This window comes from Strongylocentrotus purpuratus, unplaced genomic scaffold, assembly GCF_000002235.5.
Source record: "Strongylocentrotus purpuratus isolate Spur 01 unplaced genomic scaffold, Spur_5.0 spur5_contig_857, whole genome shotgun sequence".
NCBI classification, from domain to species: domain Eukaryota; kingdom Metazoa; phylum Echinodermata; class Echinoidea; order Camarodonta; family Strongylocentrotidae; genus Strongylocentrotus; species Strongylocentrotus purpuratus.
Window position 1 is genome coordinate 15,353 of NW_022145565.1, and position 22,813 is coordinate 38,165.

Sequence of the window (22,813 nt, forward strand, 5' to 3'; positions counted from 1 at the left end):
TAAGAAGTGCCTCATTTTAACCTCTGAAATTTACCCTTGAACTTTTACACGTGCTCCTTTTCTTTTCCAACAGTGTCTAGTTTATCCTTTCCGATACTAAAGTGTCCTCTTTTCCTCTCATCATTAAACGAGTCCCTAATTTAAAGCGACTGAGAGCAATTTTACCCGAAGCTCGCTCGCTACTCTTGCTTGAATTTATAGATGATATAATTATGTTACCTTTTCAGTCTTCCGTTATGAACATGAGCACATTGTGCTTATAACCCCATTAGGATTGGGAATTATCCTCTTTATAAAATGTAATTTTTCGCACTGCGACCTCACAAATCTTAGAATATTTCCTATAGCTCGCAAATGAATATTCAGACCATCACACCCAACTGCTAAGTATGATGTATAAAGAGAAACAAATATTGAAATTATCCCTTATAATGTAATCACAATGTAGGGGTACATATCAATGTCTATATTTAAACTTTGAGATTTCCCTTTGTAGGGGCCATTTTTTCTTTAGAAAGTGCCTTTTTTTGTTGGTGCCCCCCTCCCACTTTGAAAGTCGCTCTGCCGCTGACGTACGTGTATCATTCAGTATGAATTTGTAAGCCCTAGAAAGATTTTAGAATAAATTTAGAATAGGCTTCAGTCAGTACGCTTCCAATTGCTCGACCATGGTCCGGAGCACGGACCATTGTTTGTTGCTAGTAAATAGTCACACGGATATCAGAATGCCTTTTGTTCAAATGCAACGAGAAGTGAACGATCCGTGGACAATGAAGTGGTCGGAGTACAGTATGATGTGTAAGACATAATTCATTCTCTCACGAGTTACCGTATACACGTACATATCATACAGTTCTATGAATGTGTTTTGTATATCGAGGGATCTATGTAATGGTTACACCAATGTACATGGAAGCATGCGGTAATGTGAGTAGCATGTAACCGGAGCTTCATGACATCATACATCGACTGATCATTAAAAGAAACATCTGACAGGAGATGTAAGATTCAGACAAGTCGACTGGTCTATAGCTGAGTGAGTGAGTGTACATACAACTGCATTATACCGGGCGCCACTTTCACAGCCTATTCCAATGGATGCTTTCGCAAATTTCAGGTAAGAGATAAACATGATAAGATAGCAGAATAACAGTATAAATGTCGGATAAATGTGCATCACATGTTAATTTACTTTACATGTTCATGTACAAGTGCGTACTGTACAGTACAGAACAAGCTTTCTTTCATGCAGTTTCGGTGAGAGTTTAACCATGGAATAGATGACTCAAGGTGCTATGTGTGGATTACCTTGGACTACTATGGTACTAGTCTAGAGGAAGGAAGAAATGATCAATACATATTTTCATCGTCTTGGAAAATCCATATTTGTAGCAGCGTCCGTGTCAATTAAAAGACGTCGAATCAGGTCTTACTATACTCAATGAGTGCACTCCACCATCTGGTGTATACCGTGTATTCTCATATGATAAATATAAGTTAATTATAATTTCTGCTGGCATTGATATATTGCCAATTAGTGGTGTTATTTTTACGCGAGTGCAGCTGATAATGTATGTATGCAGCACATCCTCCATATACATGCATTCACAATTGTGTTTTTAACAAAAAAAATGTGAGGTTTTGAGATGTTTTTTTGAAAGATTGCTTGTTAAAGAGAATTCTTGGTCGTTCCACAGTTTCGAAAGCAGCAGTTGTGAATGCTCTGTCACCAATTGTCGCATGGTCTGGAGCCATTTTGAGTGTGTTTCGCCTCTTATTCGCACCAATTCAGTTGAACCCTATAGGTCAACAGCAATGCATCACAGGCTGATGAATGTTCATATTTACTTTTGGGGGTCTATAGATTTAAAAATGAATACAGTCCACAGTCCCTGTCGATATAAAAATGGGCTGTTAAAGGTACAATGAAGTGCACTGGTCCGTGTTGATGTCTTTGTCCTGTGTCAAGGATAGCTGTGGGTGCAAGTTCAAGTTCAAGTTCATTTATTCAAAACCACACAAAACATGATATAATCTTTTACATGAAAAAGAGACTGGTAATAGTACATCATTAAGTGAATGGTTTTAGGACCCCTGTAGAAGCTAAGCTTGTGAGCGGGGCCCTGTAGTCAACAAAATACATACATTAACGATATGGCAAGGTGAATAAAAAGAATATAATGTTTATACAAGGGATGGAAACAAACTAAGCTACAGAATATAGAACACAAAAAAATATTCACACACACGCGCGCACACACACACACACACACACACACACACAGTCCTTAGTGGTCTATAAGCATTTGAGAATGAGAAATTATTAAGATACAAAGTAGAATTATGTCAGTCTTCCAAGTAGATACGTTTTAGATAACCTTCTAAACCTAGAAAGAGTTGTACTATATTTTATATCATCAGGCAAACTGTTCCATTCTTTGATGCAAGAGATATGGAAAGAGGTCAGAGTGATATTTGTTCTTGCAAAAGGCTGATGAATAAGACCCCTTTGACGTGTATTATAATTATGAATTTGTGAGTTTGTACGGAATAAATCTTTTAACGTACATTCATGAGGCATAAACTGAAGTTTATACATAAACAATACGCAATTGATTGACACAAGTCCACTTAGTGGTAACATTCTTAATCGAAGGAACAATGGAGAACTTGGATGTCTATAATTAGAATTAGTAATAAGCCTTATTGCCTTCTTCTGCAATACTCTAAACTTATCAAGATATGACTTAAAAGTGTTTCCCCAAGCAACATTACAATATGTCAAATAAGGAAGAATAATACTATTATATAATGTTATCAGCACTCTTTCAGGTAAAATAAATTTCAATCTAAAAATGACACCTACACTTCGAGACAACTTAGTGCATACAACATCTAAATGATTCTTCCAAGATAAATGTTCATCCATAGTTAACCCTAAGAACTGAACATTTTCACTAAGCGCAACATCATGGCCTCCAACATTAAGAAAAGTAATACCATCTGGAAGCTTTTTACCCTTTGAGCGAAAAATAACACATTTGGTCTTTTGAACATTCAACAATAACTTATTACAACAATACCATGCATACAGTTTCTGAATCTCTTGATTTGCAATTAGTAATAAATCTTCAGCCTTCTTATCAACCAGCAGCAAGCTGGTATCATCAGCAAACAGGGAGTATGAGAATAATGTTGACGAGTGTATTATATCATTTATATAAATTAAAAACAACAGGGGACCAAGAACAGAACCCTGAGGTACACCATATTTAATAGAAGCAAGTTGGGAACTACTACCATCCACCACAACAAATTGAGTCCTGTCAAACAAATAGCTTTGGAACCAAGACAATGCTACACCACGTATTCCATAATGCTCTAGTTTCCTGAGGAGGATACCATGGTCAATGGTATCAAACGCAAGGTTCCATTGTACAATATGGGGGTCATGGATGAGGGATTTTTTCTATTTTATTAGATGGGTTGGTCTTTTGTCAGGAAAGACAACACGATTAAATGATAAAGAACACTGGATGATTTGCTTGTTACAAGTGCATTAAGTTGGAAACTTATTAGCCTACATCTAAGCATTAAAGGCCGGGACAAAGATCTGCATGCCTTGAATGAGTAGTGAGTAACATTCCCTTTTGCAGCCAACCTCAAACGCTGTAGAACTTTGCAGGAATTATGAATATGTCATGTATGTCCTATCTGTGAAATTTATATGTTAGCAGTGTCCTCATATTCAAATTATGCAAGGAAACCCATTTACTTGCTAGACTTCACTGTCAGACACTATTGAGTGACTGACTGGCTTTTTTCTTCTTTGGTAATAACATACATGAAAAGAGTTGTAAAGGGTACATGAGCATTTGTCTACATCAATAACCCACTTCTTGTGATGGCCAAGATTAAACTGATTGAATCTTTGCGCAGCATAAAACGTATGACCATTCGGTACAATTGTCTGACTAATCAAGACTATTACTTTTGGGCTCTATAGCCCTAAAGTCGATTTGACACTTATAGTCGCTATTTTCCCACTTGAAGACATTTTCAAGCCCCACCTTTTTTAGGGAAGTTCTAAATTAGTATTATCTTTCAAATGCAGTTGGAATTTAACTTTTTCATTTTTTGGGCCTGCAAATGGGACTTAGGACCTTTAATAAATGTATTTATTACTGTTATTTAAAAATTGCTTATTCATCCGAATACTCACTTCCCACATAGCTTTGAATGCAAGAAATACTTGTTTTATCAAGATTTTCATACGATAAGGGGGAACTTCTCGCAAACCCTAGCCCTATGGCCCATACCAATCCCCTGTATCATCGAGTTTGCAATATCATGAAATAACTTTCAAAACTTGGGAAAGACATGTAAAATATACTACTGCAATCAGAGTCAGTAATTCCGGGGGGGGGGGGGCTGGGGGACAAAGTCCCCGGATATTTTCCTCACCCCTCACTCGAGAATCTGCAAGGGATACTAATAACATAACATAGCATGTATTATATAACATAGAATGAAGTATTAGGGTACAAAACATCATATGAGTCGTAATTATGCATTGCGTACAATACTTCATTCCCCACTAGCCCAGCCCCCGCCCCCATGTTTTTGGCTCATTACCTGCTTACGTCTGCTATCTTCATACTTTCGTAATTAGGTTAAATGGTCATCAATGTAGTGTCGGCTGGCGGTTGATGTTTGTATATATTTTAAAACAACGACTGATATTATGATATTTTTAAATAAATATGGAGGCATATCATGGTATTGTGGTTCATTCCCTTGACCAAAAAATTATGTTCATATAGGCTACAATGTATGTACACAATGTATCTCCATCGCTATGAGTTCTCATGGGTTATCCCGTCTATTTCCAAGTTTATATTCATTTTCCCTGTTAGATATTGTCGTAAATGTTTACCTACTTGACGAATACAAAGACAAGCAGTTGTTAGGATACCCGCTGCTGTCCAAGTCACCCCTCGAATCAAAAGGTGTAGTGTGAATTGGTGCGCTCTGCGTAGTTATTTCATGATCAATACTGTCAGTTCTTACAAGTCGTTTAAGGCCCTTTTCATCGAGTAGAACCCGAAGGCCTAGCTGTCAACTCTTGATTCAATTTAGGCCATCAACAAAAAGGATGTTTATTCGTGTACTTAATAGAATAGCTCGTTTGTTTCTTCTTTCTTTCTTTGTCCGTCGTATAGCTTTTATAGGTACAGTAGGTATATTCTATTCTCGTGTTTACGAATAGCATTTCACCCCCGGGTAACGTGTTCGGTCTTGCGGAATGTAATACTAGTGTTTTTATACTCGGTCATTAGTATACAGAATTAGAAATGCATAACTTGATACAACCAAAGAGGTAGGATTTTTGTTCAATACTTCCTTGTAACTAATACAGATACGTTAAAGGAATCGCAATTAATATCCAATGGGCGTAAATAAGAGAGGTCCTCAGTCTAATCTAATCCAGTGAATTATTTGATAATCCGGCTGGAAGCCAGGCTTAAGCCTTAAGGTAGTATAGAATAAGAGAACTTTTACTCGAAGCCACTCCCCTCTTCTATACCTTTGTATTTCTTCTCCTTCCAACACTGTTGTTATCCGTCTCTCTTACCACTTTAATCGGTCTCTCTCATTCTTTTCCCTCCTCTCTCTCTCTCTCTCTCTCTCCCTCTCTCTCTCCACCAGTGGCGTAATGAGCAAAAACGTTTGGGGGGCTGGCAAAAAAAAAATCCGCATCACCCCACTCTAACATGCAGGCCCTGCTGAACGTTTTTCAAAGTGGGGTCTAGGGGCAAAGCCCCATCAGGGGGGTCAGGGGGCGGAGCCCCCGAAGCTCAATGGGTATGGGCACCAGTGGTGGATCCAGGAGTTTCTTACGGGGGGTAGCATAGGGTGAAATATATGTAAAACCTGATGAAGCGACAGAGCGAGGCTTTAGCGGCGAGGGGAACGACCAAGCGGGGGTGGGTCTGGGAGGGGGTTTTGACCCCCTCCCAGAGTAGGAAGCATTTGCAATTTTAGAACCACATTAGACGCCTTTTCAGGCACTTCCTGGAGTAATATGACATAAAATTGCTTTCTCCTACCCCCTCCAAGAGTAGGAATCTTTTACAATGCGAGAACCACATTTTGCGCAATTATAGTCCACCGGCACTTCCTGGAAATGAGACGTTGTATTAGGTTCGTTGCCGCACAATGCACAAAGACGGTGGTCCGGTACCAGTTGTACTAAAAATTATATCGAGTGTATAAACTGTGTTGTTATGAGGGGCGTTGCTAGATCTTTTTCAGTGGGGGAGGGGGGAGAGGCCACCGATTACCTTCAAAACGAGCCACCAATTACCGACAAATATATTAATGCCAATGTCCAAATGTCTACAAATTTAACCCTGTAAACCCGGGGCCAGGAACTAAGTTATTTTTCAGTTTTCCCCCTCCCGCGCGCGGAAGGTTTGATACTTCATTAAATTATTAGAAAAAGAATACGATCCGTTGTACCGTTCTATACTTTTTATTCTTGTTTCGCCCCTCCCGCGCGAAGCGCGGAAGCTATGACGTTTCATTTATTTATTAGAGAAAGAAGACGATTCATTGTACCGTTCTCGACTCTTAATCCTTGCCTGAATTCGTTTTCGCCCATCCCGCGCTTAGCGCGGAAGCTTTTACGTTTCATTAAATTATTAGAGAAAGAGGTCGATTCGTTGTACTGTTTTCGACTTACAATCCTTGTCCGAATTCAGTGTCCTCCCACCCGCGCAAAGCGCGGAAGCTTTGACATTTCATTAGATTATTAGAGAAAGAAGACGATTCTTTAAATGATTTTTTTACTCTTAATCTTTGTCTGAATTCAGTTTTCCCCACCCCCCCTCCCGCGCGAAGCGCGCAAGCTTTCGGTGTTTCATTAAATTATAAGAGAATGAAGACGATTTGTGGTACTGATTTCTACTCTTAATCCTTGCTTTCACATTTCATTAAATTATTTGGAAAAAATACGATGCGTTTCCTTAAATTTTTACTCTTAATCCTTGTCTGAATAGAGTTTCCCCCTCCCGCGCGTAGCGCGGAAGCTTTGTAGTGTCATTAAATTATTAGGGAAAGAAGACGATTCGTTGTATTGTTTTCGACACTTAATCCTTGTCTGAATTCAGTTTTCGCCCTCCCGCGCCAAGCGCGAGAGCTTTGAAGTTTAATTAAATTATTAGAGAAAGAAGACGATTCGTTGTACTGATTTCTACTCACTTTGTGTGAATTCAGTTTCCCTCCCTCCCGCGCGATGCGCGGAAGCTTTGACGTTTCATTAAATTATCAGAGAAATTGTCTGAATTAATTTTTTCTTTTCTTTGTCCGATAAAAAGTCACAGTTTGTAGGGAGAAAAAAAAATTGCCGACCGACCGACATTAAACATCTCACCGACTTCAAACTTCTAAATTGATATAGTACACGAGCTAGATAGAGCAAGAATACCGACACAGCGGACCCGACACAGCAACATAATTATCTATGCGTATCTTTCTTGCCCCTTCGACGTGGCGACTCCACCCAACATTCCCTTTGCTCTCTTACTCCCACCCATCTTCTCTTAGGCTCTTAATACCACCCTCTCTCTCTCTCTCTCTCTCTCCTCTCTTTCGTTTGTCTTGTTTTGTTTTGTTTGTTTTCTTATGTTTCCTTTTTCTCCTTTTTTTCTTTCTCCTTTTTTTTTTCTTTCTCCTTTTCTTTCTTTTCTTTCTTTTCCTTTCTTTCCTCTCCTTCCTCTTTTTTATCTCCTTCTTTCTTCTCTTCTCTTTCTTTACTTGGTCATGGTTCAATTTTATTTGGGAGGGGGGCTGGCGCCCCCCAAGCCCCCCCCCCCCACCAGTACGCCAGTGCTCTCCACCTCTCTCCCTTCTCCACCCTTCCTTTTTCACCCTTCCTTTTTCTTATCTTCAACTTATAAATGAAAATCGATATAAAGGTACAAATCTTGGCTTCGGGCTTCATTGTGAAGTTTATCTCACCAAATTTAACTTATATTTGTATTATCATATTGAAACGCCCTCCTGGTCTTCGTGACTCTGGGAATGTCAGCTTCTCAATTCATCAAAACACTATTGACATTCACTGAAAGGAGACAGGACGGTCGGTGTGACCGCGTAGAATGTAACCCGCACCGATCGTCCGACTATTAGAGATCGATCGAGAGCGGACGATCGGTGCGGATTTTATCCGCGCAGAATGTCCGTGTCGGACATTCCGTGCGCGCCTCAAATGTCTGACGGACAATCCGTGCGGAAGAGGTCTCGCACCAATAGCCCGCCTGCCGCACCGAATGTCCGTACTCTAGTCCACACATAATTATAGTCAATATAGTGGAGGCTGTTAGGGCTAAATAGGGGTTGTTTGGTGCAGATTCTTCTAAAAGCACCAAATTTGGCCCAGAGGTAGATTATACCATACTTTTACGATTTCTTCCGGACGCCAAGAAGGGCACCCTCTGGGTATGCCATATTGGGCAAATCCAAAATGGCCGCCATCTGAGTTAAAGGTCAAGCGTAGTTCCAAAAGGAAAAGCGGTTGTATGATAATAGTTTATATATTTATGGGGTTTTGGGGGTCAGAGAATCTGATTATGATATTCTTTCATCAATTTAAGATCTCCTTGGGGCTGCCATACTGGTCATATTGGTCAAATCCAAAATGGCCGCCATCTGATAGTTACAGGTCAAGTGTAGTTACGAAAGAAAATGGGCTAGTATGATAAAAGTTTATATATTTATGGGGTTTTCGGGGTCAGAGAATCTGATTATGATATTCTTTCATCGATTTGAGATCTCCTCGGGTCATACTGGTAATATTGGTAAAATCCAAAATGGCCGCCATCTGATAGTTACAGATCAATAGTAGTTCCAAAAGGAAAAGAGCTAAAATGATAAAAAAAAAATTATATAGTAAGGGGGTTTTCTGGGTCAGAGAATCTGATTATGATGTTGCTTGTATCAATATTGCAGGTCTCCTGGTTGTCATGCTGGCCATATTGGCTAAATAAAAAATGGCCGCCATCCGAGTTAAAGGTCAAGCGTAGTTTCAAAAGGAAAAGGACCAGTATGATAAAAGTTGATGAATTCATGGGGTTTCCGGGGTCGGATAATCTGATTATGATGTTCTTTTATCAATTTTATTTCACTATCCTGTCCTAAGGACACAATGAAGTCCATTTCCTAGTTGAAGAAGATGAGTGAAGATGCGCCAAATTCACACTTGAGTGGGTTTAAATCTTGGCCTGCGCCCATATGTTTCATCAATATGCAAACTTTCCTCTGTGAAATGCATAATACATTCGTTTTCGAGGATTGGCAAGGAAAATAGATAAACAGTAAAAACAGACCATGAATAAAGAAATAAACAGCTTGTTCGATTTGGTTTGAAGCATTATATTCAAAGACCCGGACAGCTTTATCTTTATTATCCATATAAATAACGTGTATAATCACTGTCAGACGGGAGATAATACCAATACGAAATGCATTAAGCAACGTCTAGACATAACTGTCGAATCTCAACTTTAGTTTTCTCATTCTTCTTTACATTTCGAAGCGTTACATGGGATCTTAATCCTGTTTTTCTACATACATCAATGCCCCCATTTAAGCATACTTAGAATCTGGTCACGCTTCGAAAAGTTCGTGGCCTAGCATTTTGCTTCTGTTGATGATCAAATAGAGAAAACACCCTTTATAGAACAGGGAGAGTGTGAACAAAGCACGAAGTAGGAGCAGTGCAATTTAAATATCAAGGGATGGATTGGAGTTTATTTCTAAAATGAAACGAAAGGGCTATTTTATTTTCAAGAGTCCTTTCACTTCATTGAAGAAATAATCTCTCTTTATATCTTAGAAACACTTGCTCTTTAAAGTCAAATAAACTCGAGAGCATCCTGGGGCTCCGCCCCGGAACCCCCGGTGGGGGCTCTCCCAGGCCCCTAAAGCTGTGCCATATTGTACGGATCCATTAGAAAGCATAGTTCTTCTATGCAAACTTCCTCTGTGAAATGCATAATAAATTTGCCCAATATGGCAGTCCCAGAGAGCGCCCTTCTTGGCGTCCGGCAGAAATCGTAATAGTATGGTATAATCTACCTCTGGGGCAAATTTGGTGCCTTTGGAAGAATCTGCACCAAAATATCCCTAACAGCCCCCACTAATACAAGTATAATTATACTTAATGAATGAACCGACTGGATAACCCATATTCAGCTTTGCCAGCTAGCTAGGGACCACACTACAGGTCTTCCCGGCGCGGGTCCATGGGGGAGGGGGGGGGGGCGGGGCGAGAGGGTCTTGAGCCCAAACCGCCAACAAAAAAATGAAGAGAGAGAGAGAGAGAGAGTCAGAGAGAGAGAGAAGGTAAAGCGGAGAGTAAGGGAAAGGAAGAAGAGGAAGAAGAAAAGAAAAGGGGGAAAAGAAGGAGATCGGGGGCGAAAGGCCTTCGCCACCCCCTCCCCCTCCCCTCAGCAAAAGAGAGATAGAGAGAGAGAGAGAGAGAGAAAGAAGGAAGGAAAAATAAGGGAAAGGGAAAGAAGAGACAAAGGGAAAGGAAGAAGAAAAGAAAAGGGGAAAGAAGGAGATCGGGGAGCCGCCGAAAGGGCTTTGCTTCCCAAACTGTTGCCTCCCCCCCCCCCCCCCCCCCCAAGCAAAAAGAAAGAGAGAAGGGAGAGAAGGGAAAGAAAAAAGGGAAAAGAGGAGATAAAGGGAAAGAAAGAAAAGAAGGGGGATATCAGTTACAGTTTTCCCGCCAACAAGTTGGGGATCGGGGGGGGGGGCAAATGGCCCTTGTCCCCCCCCCCCCCTTCTACAGCAAACTTAAAAGAGAGAGAAAGGAAGAGAAGGGAAAGGGAAAGAAAAGAAAGGTATGGGAGATCAATTGTGAATTTTCCCACCACGCGGTGTGGATCGGGGGCGAAAGGCCTTCGCCTGCCCTCCCCTGGCAAACAAAAAGAGAGAGAGAGAGAAGGAAGGAAAAGAAGGGAAAGAGAAAGAAGAGAGAAGAGGAAAGGAAGAAGAAAAGAAAAAGGGGAAAAGAAGGAGATCGGGGGGGGGCGGAAGGGCCTTGCCGCCCATGCTGTTGCCTCATCCCCCCCCCCCCGCAAAACAAGAGAGAAGGAAGGAAAGGGTAAGAAACAAAAGAAGAAAAGAAAAGAAGGGATATCAGTTGGGAAAGAGGAGAGCTAAAATGGAACACAAAAGAGGAAGAAGAAAAGAAAAGGGTGAAAAGAAGCAGAGATCAGTTGCGATTAATCCTACCAAAATCGTGTGGATCGGGGGGAGGGGGCGAAAGGCCCCTGCCTCCCTCAGCAAACTTAAATGTGTGAGAGAGAGAGAGATAGAAGTAAGGGAAGGGAAAGGGGGAAAAAAGAGGAAGAAGAAAGGTAGGGGAGATCAGTTGCAATTTGTCCCGATTTGTACCCCCCCCCCCCTTAGCAAAGAGAGAGAGAGAAGGAAGGAAAAGAAGAGAAAGGGAAATAAGAGAAAAAGAAGAAGAAAAGAAAAAAGCGAAAAGAAGGAGATTGGGGGGCCGGAAGGGCCTTGCCGCCCATGCTGTTGTCCCCCCCCCCCCCCCCCCCCCCCCGCGCAAAACAAGAGAGAAGGAAGGAAAGGGAAAGAAACAAAAGAGGAAAAGAAAAGAAGGAATATCAGTTGCAATTTTTCTGCAAACAAGATGTGGATCGCGGAGAAAGGCCTTTGCCTCTGCCCCCTCCCCGACCACCCCACCCCCTCCCCGCCAAAAAAAAGAGAGAAAGAAGGGAAAGGGAAAGAGGAGAGCTAAAATGAAACACAAAAGAGGAAGAAGAAAAGAAAAGGGTGAAAAGAAGCAGAGATCAGTTGCGATTATCCCACCAAAATCGCGTGGATCGGGGCTAGGGGGCGAAGGGCCCCTGCCTCCCTCTCAGCAAACTTAAATGAGAGAGAGAGAGAGAGAGAGAGAGAGAGAGAAGTAAGGGAAGTGAAAGGGAAAGAGGAGAGAAAGGGACAGAAAACAAAGAGGAAGAAAAGAAAAGGAATTAGGGAAGATCAGTTGCGATTTTCATTGGTTCTTCTATCATCATTTTACAATTATCATTGTACAAATGTATTTATATATTCATTTATTTATTCCTGTTTGATAACAAAAATATGAATATAAACTCATAAACTCATAACAGCAACAAAATTAAATGTTAGGAGGAAACTATCTTGCTGGGAGCAAGAAGCGCAAAAATTATCATGCATTTGCATGTACATGTCAGTACTATCATTAATATAATTCATATTATTTAATTACATCTTGTGAAATAGTATGCATTCAAGCTTTGGGGATTTTTTGTTGGTGTATTTGTATGAAAGAAAGCGTTTGGAGCTTATAATGCACATGTTGCAATTTCAGGTGCAACTTAGTGTTCAAATATGGAACACGCACGGCCAGGCACTAGTGTAGGAAATCTTCAAATGTTAATCAGGTATATGACTAAATTACTTGTCTGTTGCCTTATGAAAAAGTTTATATTTAGTCAGGCCTGAATTGAGTCGCAAAACAATTATTATGTTAAAAGGAAAAAAACATATTTGATGACATTCGAAATTCCCAAATAACCAATACGATTGGAAAGCGAGTACTCGTTTTTATTTTTCTTCAAAACTTACTCAACTATAAATAGCTGGCCCGGATACTTGAGCCTCTCACAAAACGCAAGTATAGGCCTGATGTGTCGTCAGTGGCGTCGCTAGTCCTTTTTCAGTGGGGGGGGGGGGGGGGGGGGGGGTGGGGGATAGAGGTCAACGATTCCCGACAAAACAAGCCACCAATTAATTACCGACAAAATTAAATGTTCCAATATCTACAAATTTAACCCTATAAACCCGGGGCCAAAGGCTGAATTGTTATGCGCAAATGGTCATTGTCGTCGACGACATCAATATATACAAATTATTTTGTCAACTTAGTAAACATCATAGCTATATATTTTAATGCAGGCGCGTAGCTAGGATCTTATTTCAGGGCGGGGTGGTATTGAGCAAGCGAATCACTTAAAGAGTGCGCAAAGCGCTCCCTAGGTGGGAGAGGGGATGGGTGAAAGGCATCCCGCGCGAAGCGCAGTAGCTTAGACGTTCCATTAAATTATTATGAAAAGAAGACGATTTGTTGTGCCGTTCTCGACTCTTAATCCTTGTCTGAATTCAGTTTCCCCATCCCACACGAAGCGCGGAGGCTTAGACGTTTCATTAAATTATTATAGAAAGAAGACAATTTGTTGTATACCGTTCTCTACTCTTAACCCTTATTGTCTGAATTTAGTTTCTCCCCCTCTCGCGCGAAGCGCGGGAGCTTCGACGTTTCATTAAATTATTAGAAAAAAAAGACGATTCATTGAACCGACTCTAAATCATTGTCTGAATTTTCAAAACTGTTTCTTTGTCCGATAATAAGTCACAGTTCTAAGGGGAACAAATTGCTGGCCGACCGACATAAAAAAATACCACCGACTTCAACCCCACACCCCCCCCCTTTTTTTTTTAGCGACGCCCCTGAATGTAGAGTGGCCTGAGCGGGTAGGCACAGGGCGTGGTTCTAAACTTACAGAGACACTTCGTTAAAGACACCTTTATTTCATGATTGCGTGTGTTGAACTGCCATGGGCTTTACAACTTTAAACCTCCAGGGTTTATTTTGCATATATAGGGATTTACATGATCATCTATATAATAAAAGGAAATAATGATTATTCAAATATCATAGGTAGCAAATAAAGGATGACTAACAGAGGAATGAAAACAAACAGATAGGAGAGGATGATCAAGCATAATGATGTAAACCAATCTATAAATGTGAATTACTAAGTAGCCTGTTCACACTACAGCTCTACAATAACAAAGCATTTGTAGCCTTACTTTTAAGCAGTTGAAGAAATTAATAAAAGTAGGCCTACTTGAAGAAATCGTTGAATGATAAGATATTCAGTTTATTTTATTAAGTATGACAAAACACACATTTAACACCTTTGGAAAAAATAATACCCCAGGAACGTGAAAAACAAAACTTTTATTATTCACACATGCCTATAATCGGACATATTTAAAAACGGAAATGTGGCACCACCCAAAAATATTATTCTGAGATCCTTCTTTGTCTTTAATTTGCACCTGAAAATAAATTCTTTGTTCCTCGTCTATGTCATCGCGGCGAAAAATTTCAGACTTTTCTTCTTTTCATGCAGCCTCAGACAAATGTGCCAAAGAAGTTTTGTCTTCTTGTGTTCCTGGAAACAAAGTTTGGGCAATAGTTTTCAAGTTCAGTTTATCTTTACGAGATTTATATATGTGTAATATTAAGCTTTGGTTGAGATTTCTTTGGGTCATTGTATTTATCAGAGAAGTTTTGATCCGTTTCAAGACAGAGAATGTTCTCTCGCAAGTTGCCGTTGTAACCGGGATTGTAAGGTAAATGAGAAGAAGGATGTGCACCTCTGAGAATGATCTCTTATAGATTGGACTGTTGTTGAAAATCTCACAGATTGTTTTAATGTATATTTGATAGGTTTACTCTCATCGTCGCACACGTCTTGGAGGCTTGTTAGCTGCCGAGTTAATGCTACAAAGTCAATATCTCCGGCATACACTTCCCTCAACTCATCAGCACGAACAAAATATTGGGAGGGGGCTCATGATAACCGAGCCCGGCCGAAATATTTTTTTTTTGGGGGGAGGGGTGGCTCAATGATATCCGGGCCCCTCAAAAATATCGGGGGGCTTCGTGATGTTATCCGAGCCCCACACAAATATCGGGGGGCTCCGTGATGTTATCCGAGCCCCATCAAAAACACTTGAGGGGGGGGGGGGGCTTATGATATCTGAGCCCCACCAACATATGGGGGGGGGGGCTCAATGATATCAGAGTCCCTCCAAAATATTTGGGGGTTTAAATGATATCCGAGATCTACCAAATATATTTTTGGGGTCAATGATATGCGAGATCCGATGTCTGAGCCCCCCTCTCTCCTCCCTAAATAGATATTTATAAAATGTTTATATTTGAATGGTACGTCTGTAGATTATAGGTATACATGAGTTTCATGCCTAGAATATAATGATTGGGGAGGAGGGGGTTCATGATATCCGAGCCCCGCAATAAGTCTCGGGGGCGGCTCAATGATATCTGAGCCCCACTTAAAATATTGGGGGCTCAATGGTATCTTAACCCCTAAGGACTCGATGATATCTAAGCCCCACCAAAAGATTGGGGGCTCAATTAATGATATCTATTAGCCCCGCCAGAAATATTGGGGGGGGGGGCTCAATGATCTCTGACCCCCCCCCCCCCCAATATATTTTTTTTTGGGGGGGGGGGGCTGCGCCCCCAATCCCCCTCCCCCGGTTCCTAAGCCTAATTACAGTTCAATGAAGTCTATTTTTTAAAACTGGGATTGGGTAACTTTGTTTTAGGTTCTGAAACAAAAAATCCTGGAATGATAGTTAGGGCTAGTTCTGATCGGAAAACGACCCAAATATCGGAGTATGGCTAGCTGCCCCAGGGCCTTTCCCTATATACGGATCAGAGAAAAAATACTTTAAACATTTCGGGGGTTACTTTTATGACTTTCGGGGGCTCTTTTTGGCATTTCGGGGGCTAATTCACCCCGAGCCCCCGTGTATTTTTCCTCCTGATATGGATAAGTGAGTGCCCTGATGGGTCTACTTCTAACTCGTGTTTTTAGCCCTTCTTTCTTTACTTTTTCCTTTCCTTTCTTTTTCCTTTCCTTTCTTTTTCCTTTCCTTTCTTTTCTTATTTTTTCAAAGAGGGGGGGGGGGGCGGGTCCATCGCCCCCCGTATATCCGCGCCTGAGTGACACCCACACTACTAACCTTATTTATTACCGAACAAAAAAATGAAGAAAGAGCCCCTCGACACCATAGGTGTAAGTATTCAGCCAGTTCCTACCCCCCCCCCCCCCACCAATATAAACTTTAAAAGTGATTTTTTTTCTTCTAATTTGATACCAGTGATATACAGATGTTGCTGAAATGGCCTAATTTTCCGGGATTTTTCCTCGATTTTTTATGCGTTTGTTGTAGAATGACATATATCACAATTTACAGTCAGGCAAGAAATGTGCTTATTTACTATTAAGAGGCCGACATGTCAGGTCCCGCGGAACGGCGGGCTTGGGGGCTCAAGCCCCCCCCCCCCTCCCACCCCAAAGTATATTAAAGAGAATTAAATAAAAAGAAATAGAAAAGAAAGTATGCTCATGTAACCGTAATTAAATGCCCATACCCCTGAGCTAATTCCGGGGGCTCTGCCCCCTGGACCCCATCTTGGGCCCTAAGGCTGGCCCCTGGATGCTCATCTGACCGTAAGTATACGAAGCCACGTACAATCGATTACAACAGTAATTGTGGGGCCAATATCACGAGTATGCCTTCATAGAATAAATGTTTCAAAGAAAATATTCACTTCTACTTTCAAAAGGACTGGCCCATTTGCTTTAAAAAATTGTAGAGAGTTATTATTATGTAATTTCTAGAAAAAATGCCAACCACATGATTTACAATGAGTCTAAATACATTGATTTGCCGAGTTTCTTCCTTTTATCAAATATAAACGTAAAACAATGGGGGGACAGACTGCGCGGATAGCAATCCGCACGGATCGTCCCTCGGACGATCCGTGCGAGCAGAAAACCCGCATATTATGTCCGACGGACAAACGAAACTGGTAGGACAAACGGCGCGGTCACACCGGCCGGACGAACATTGTACCACTGTGGTCTCTGTAAGATGTTTGACATACATGTGCATTGTCTGGCTGTGGTATATTCAATTGGGACTTCTCTTTTAAGATGCTGTCAAATATATCGATTGATTAAGAGTTGTATCCCTCGATGTCTTCTCTTGGCGTACAAACAAGAGTTGAATCCAACGGATGGTTGATAAGTTTGTTCAGGGCTCTTCAGTGGGCCAGACCTTTTAATAAGCACAATGGTATCATTGATATCACTAACAGTCACAGTGATCATCTTACGGCACAGGAGGACTAGAACGTGAACCTTTATGTGTGTCTTGAGGTGGTTGGTTATTTTACCTGACTGCTAAGAAAGCATAAAATTAATGCTTGTTAGTAAGAACCAGACGGCCGACGGCTTCAGGTCTTCTCCGAGGGACCTGGTCCCGAATGCCTTACCAATGGGCACTAGCGCATCGACTTGGTTTCTAACCCCGGCCACCGGATAACGAGACAACTGCTCTACCAACTGAGCTATCGCGCCTCCTCATGTCTTATAAGCTATGATATTATATTCTTATTTGACTGGAGTGGTCTTTATAGTTTTCGGTGATTATTTCATTTCTCAACCTCCATTCGCGCTCGACGACGTTTCATAATAATTTGCACAAGGTCTTCAAGGTTTGAACATGTGAGTACATGATGCATTGCAGGGTAAATCTCAGCAGTGATGTGAGTAATAATACTCAACAGCAGGTTTGATAGCTATATCAGGAATAGAGCTATTCTTACATTGCCTATCTATGAAGACGTTTATATTAATACCCAGTAGCGGTTCTAAAGGGTGGAGCGGGGGGGGGGGGGGGGCTTGGTCCCCCCTAAGAATAAAAACAAATAATATTCAAGCCCCCTACAAATAGATTTTAGCGAGGCGAAACCATGTGTAAATTCATGGGTAAACCCCTTAGCGCCCTCAATATAACAATGTATAGGCCTATATTTTATACATATGCATTTAATATCCTTCTAGAGTCGATCCCGAATCTTACCAGTCACCAGAACTGTATATATTTGTTGTTGTTTTTTGTCTTATACGCTTAGATCTGAAGCAGACAATGTCTTCAAACCGTGCAACTTCAATACTTCTTCCACTCATGGATCTTCTTGATGTCTTAACAACGCCTAACTACGGCATCACTCTCAGCCACCACCACCACCTCCACCATGCAAGATCCAGCTACTACCAAAGAAGCTAAACCTAGCCCCTCCAAGATGACGCACGCGGTGAGATCTGGAAAGACGTTCCTCTATATGACCGGTCTGATTATAGCCTGTCTAGCGGGATACATGTATGGTAATATTGGCAGAGATATCGACATTAGTAAGTATAAACAGCATTCTTATTATACATTCTAATTATATTATATACCCTAGTCACCACCAAGATAGACAAAAGACTGGCAATATGTCTGTAACCTGAAATAGAAACAAAAATTTGAATAGAATTTGTATTTTAATTTGCATTTGACTATTATTCAACTTAGATGACTTAAACATAATTATATTACATGATATTTATCCAGAAGCTTCAATTTCATTGTAAGCCACATAATACATTCCTTTTTAAAGCACAAGCCTCGCAATATTAGTTGTCACAAATACATTTTAATCTTCTGAAACCATTTCCAAGTTTCCAACCCACTAATTATCATAAAAATCTTCATCACCTACATGAAGAGAGTATCGTTTTACATACTGTTTTCAAGTCTAAAGCGACTATACTCTCCAGAACTTGCTTGTTCTTCATTCATTGGTAATGGCTGACTGTGTATTAATTAACAATAATTGTGTATTAAGAGATTTTGAACCGGAACAAACTGACCAAAGTTTGGAAGAAATGTCAAAATTGAAAAGCAGTGCCCATGCAGATTATGATGTACGTTTATGGCCACATGTACACTCATTAATATTTGGTTGTTAACTATGTCTAGTCATATTCGGAATAATGAGGAAATTTTCATTTTCCAGAACATCATTTCACGCGATATTGCAGCTATAATAATTCATTTTTCCACAATCATTTACAAAAAAAATAAGTAGACAGCTTATTTCACCTCTAAGTTAACCAGAATTCAGACTTGTCTTCAAGTTACCAATTTATTCTCGCTGTTATTCTTATGATAGATTATTCAATCAGCAGTGTCAGTATTGACAGTAGCTTGGTTCATGATGCTCTAAAGAAAGAGGCTGTTCAAGATCTCTCAAGATCTGTCCAGGGCAGCAGTAGGTCTCTACCGTTTGGAATATGTGATGACAATGAAGACTGTGAAACTGTAGCTGCTGATGTGAGTACTCTTGCCATTAAACCCAAGTCACACCGACGAGACCGACCGACCATACACCGAAAAAACCACTTAGAATCAGAAAAGCAAGGACCATATCGATCAGTGGTCGGTTTGCAGTCGTATGCCGATGTGACTAGAGTATTAACGGCAACAAAACCCAGCTTTCTACGAAGCATAATGTGGCGACAATGTCCTCCATGGTCTAGGGGCCTATATATATTTTTCAAAGAAATACAAAGACCGGATTACCAACAAATATCTCGCATCGCTCTTCCCTCATTTTCTATTCAAATTTCGCTGTAAGAACCTGTTATGAAATTATTTTTCATGGAGATCTCTTGAACCTTTCTTTATACTTTACGTCAAAATGTATCACACACTTCGCAAAATGCAAAATAATTGTTTTTCTTTTTCCGGGAGGGACATAAAACCGCACTTGTAAGTTGTAGAGCTGCCCAAGAAATATTCTTCATTCTTTTGAGAATTGGGAGGCAAACCCTTCGGGCAAAAGAAATCATTTTCAGAAGATTATGGATTGACAAGGATTAGCACAAGAGTTTACCCAGGCCATGCATGGTATACATGACTGACTCCCATATCAGAACCCCCATAATAAATAATTCACATAAAGATAATGTTTTTAGGAGTTGTGCCATGAAAATTGTTAATGTTTTTGTGTTAAGAATGATTTTGACAGAACATGTAACTATGCCCCCCCCCCCCCCCACCCCCACTCCGAGAACGGACGGACCCCATGCGTGTTACCAAAATGTCCGGTAAAGGGGTACTTTTCGTGCGACAAAGTCCGGCCCGAGAAATGTAAAAAAAGGGGTGTATTAACTTTTCACCCGGAGATTTCTTTAAAAAGGAGGTGTTTTTTTTCTCTCATCTCTTTGGACTCCTGAGAAATTATTCCGAATTTAGGGGGGTACATTGAGCATTTTTCATGATTTAGGGGGGGGGGGGTCTCTAAGGCAGGAAAAGCCAGCGAAAGGGGGGTTCGGAAATGTTGGCAGTCCTGAGATAGGGGGTGCTTTCAAAAAGAGGGAACAAGCATATGCGTACCCTAAATAACACTGAGTGGGGGGGGGGGGGGGGGGCGGGACTATGGCCGGGACTATGTCAAGGCAATTCATTATTACAAGTGCACCCCTTTTACGATATACTTTGATTTACTTTGGCATGTTATAATTTTTTGTACACACAGGATATTGTGGTCATACCGTCACATTCTGAGAAGGAGGAGGTTCAAAAGGACGATCAAACATCACGAAAAGCTACCATTAAACGAATTTGTCGAAAATATGAACGCCTCACATCCGATGAAATATCGGATGATACGCTTAAACGGTTGTTTGTTAATGAAAAACACCGAATCGTATATTGTTCTATACCAAAGGCCAGCTGCACAAACTGGAAACGACTGATGATGGTGGCTACTAACGACTCAATTGATTTGGAATCGGTAACGAAATTCAAAGCACATCACAACGGTGTCTTACAGACATTGTATGATTACCCTGAATACGAACGAAATACTATCCTGAAATCATATAAGAAATTCACATTTGTACGAAATCCTTTCATCCGTCTTCTGTCTGCATATAAGGATAAATTTGAGTCATTAAGGAAATATCGTTCTAACCCCGGAGGGAAATATTTTCGCCGTTACGCTGCTGATATCATGACCAAGTACAGATTAAATGCTACTCTCAGGGAATTAGAGAGCGGCGAAAACGTGACGTGGTCTGAGTTTATCTTATATGTCACACATTTAGCAGTCGATGAATTCAACGAGCATTGGAAACCTATGTATCAACTTTGTGATCCGTGTCAAGTGGAGTACGACTTTGTGGGTCGAGTGGAAACAATTAATGAAGACGCAAATTACCTCTTAAAAGAGGTAATGAAACTGAAAACATCGAAATTTCCGACGTTTTCCGACTTCGCGACGAATAGTTCGGAATATACGTATGCCGCATATGGCGATGTTACGTTACAGCAGTTGAGACTACTGTGGGATATCTACAAATGGGACTTTTGGCTGTTTGGGTTTGATAAACCAGACTTTATTTGAAAACAACTCAATCAAAGTCATATTATGGTTATGCACATGCGATTCAAACATGGTCTTTAAAGCTGCTTCTTTGGACGAGTCGCTAATATTTAACTCGTGAAACGCCATACCATTACCTGCCACACACTAAGAAAAAATGGTGCAACTATGCACCTTTAGGGGTTCAAACCGATGCAACAATAGCAGCACCTTTAGGGGTTAAATCCTGCACCCTTTTTAAAGGTGCAATCCTGCACCCTTTAAAAGGGTGCAAGATTGAACCTTTTAGGGGACATGTTAGTACCTTTTATGGTTCAATCCTGCACCTTTAGGGGTGCAAACCGATGCAACAATAGCAGCACCTTTAGGGGTTAAATTCTGCACCCTTTAAGGAGGGTGCCAGATTGCACCTTTTAGGAGATAGTACCCTTAATGGTTCAATCCTGCTCCTATAGGGATGCAAACGGATGCAAAATCAGCACCTTTAGAGGTTCAATCCTGCACCCTTTAATAGGTGCAATCCTGCACCCATCATCGAGGAATACTCATGAAATTTGCTCGTACACAAATACATATTAAACATGCATGATGTTTCTTGGTTAGTAATCATTTTGCTAAAACGTGAATGTACTAACATGATCAGACAAAATAATCTATTGGTTAATGATTGCCGAAGGAAAATACAAATCACAAAACATTTATTGATGTGCATTGTCACCGTCATAATTTGCTTAACAAATCATGATAAATGTATTTTTATGTGAACACGTGGTAAATAATCATGAATATGCATGCAATATGCAAACTTTTATTTTGCACCCTTTTTTGGTCGATAGGGTTCATTTTTGTGGGAAGGGTGCAAAATCTTATATTGCACCCTTTTTTGAACCCCTTTTCCTTCAATAGGGTTCATTTTTATGTAAAGGGTGCAAACTCTTATTTTGCACCCTTTTTTGCACCCTTTTTTCTTAGAGTGCATGAACGATGTCCCTGTCATGTTTTGTCATGAATGTTTCTTTTTTTAGGTTTGTTTGTAAATTTATAAGTAAATCTTTTAAATACTGTTCGGGGAACTATGCCACCACAAGGCCATTTGGCCTCTTTTAAAGTTCCCTATTTTCATTTTCATATTGCAAATGCTTTTTATTGTATATATCTTCGTATTGTTTTTATTGAAAATGGAATTGAATAAAATGAATTAAATTGAATTGAATACGCGAATTTGATGCCCAACGTATATGAGTGATCATGACGCATCATTAACGCAGGGCTGCGTCAACGACTACAGCGAACTTTGCCGCGCTCCACGTATGAGTGATAAATAAAACATACAAAAAGTTAATGCAAAAAAGGCTCTACAAACATTGTTTTGAAATAATCAGAGTATAAATTGCTTTCACATGGTTAATTCATGTAGCGACTTATTCCAAATTTTAATTTGTTCCTCTATATCTTTTAGTGTATTAATCGTAAAATGATGTTAATGGTGGTATGGTTGGTGAAAGGAAAATTGGTAGATGACAATCAAGGGGCCATTGCAATACATGATGTTTACCTGCATAAATGTGTCATTCAGAGTGGTTTTAACGTATTGTTGCAAGATAACAGATGATTGAAATATTTGACCAACTTTTTGTTTAAAGTTTTAACATGGAT

The 22,813-nt window shown here is 40.4% G+C and overlaps 1 protein-coding gene across 1 annotated transcript; it reads left to right on the plus strand.

The window, feature by feature from the left end:
• Positions 1 to 714: 714 nt before the first annotated feature.
• LOC115919007 (carbohydrate sulfotransferase 11-like) lies at positions 715 to 21,378 on the plus strand. The gene is made up of 4 exons (XM_030996849.1): positions 715 to 1,117; positions 17,858 to 18,137; positions 18,941 to 19,101; positions 20,309 to 21,378. The coding sequence occupies exons 2-4, from the start codon at positions 17,981 to 17,983 to the stop codon at positions 21,176 to 21,178; spliced, it is 1,188 nt and encodes a 395-aa protein (XP_030852709.1). The 5' UTR covers positions 715 to 1,117; positions 17,858 to 17,980; the 3' UTR covers positions 21,179 to 21,378.
• The last annotated feature ends 1,435 nt before the right edge of the window (positions 21,379 to 22,813 follow it).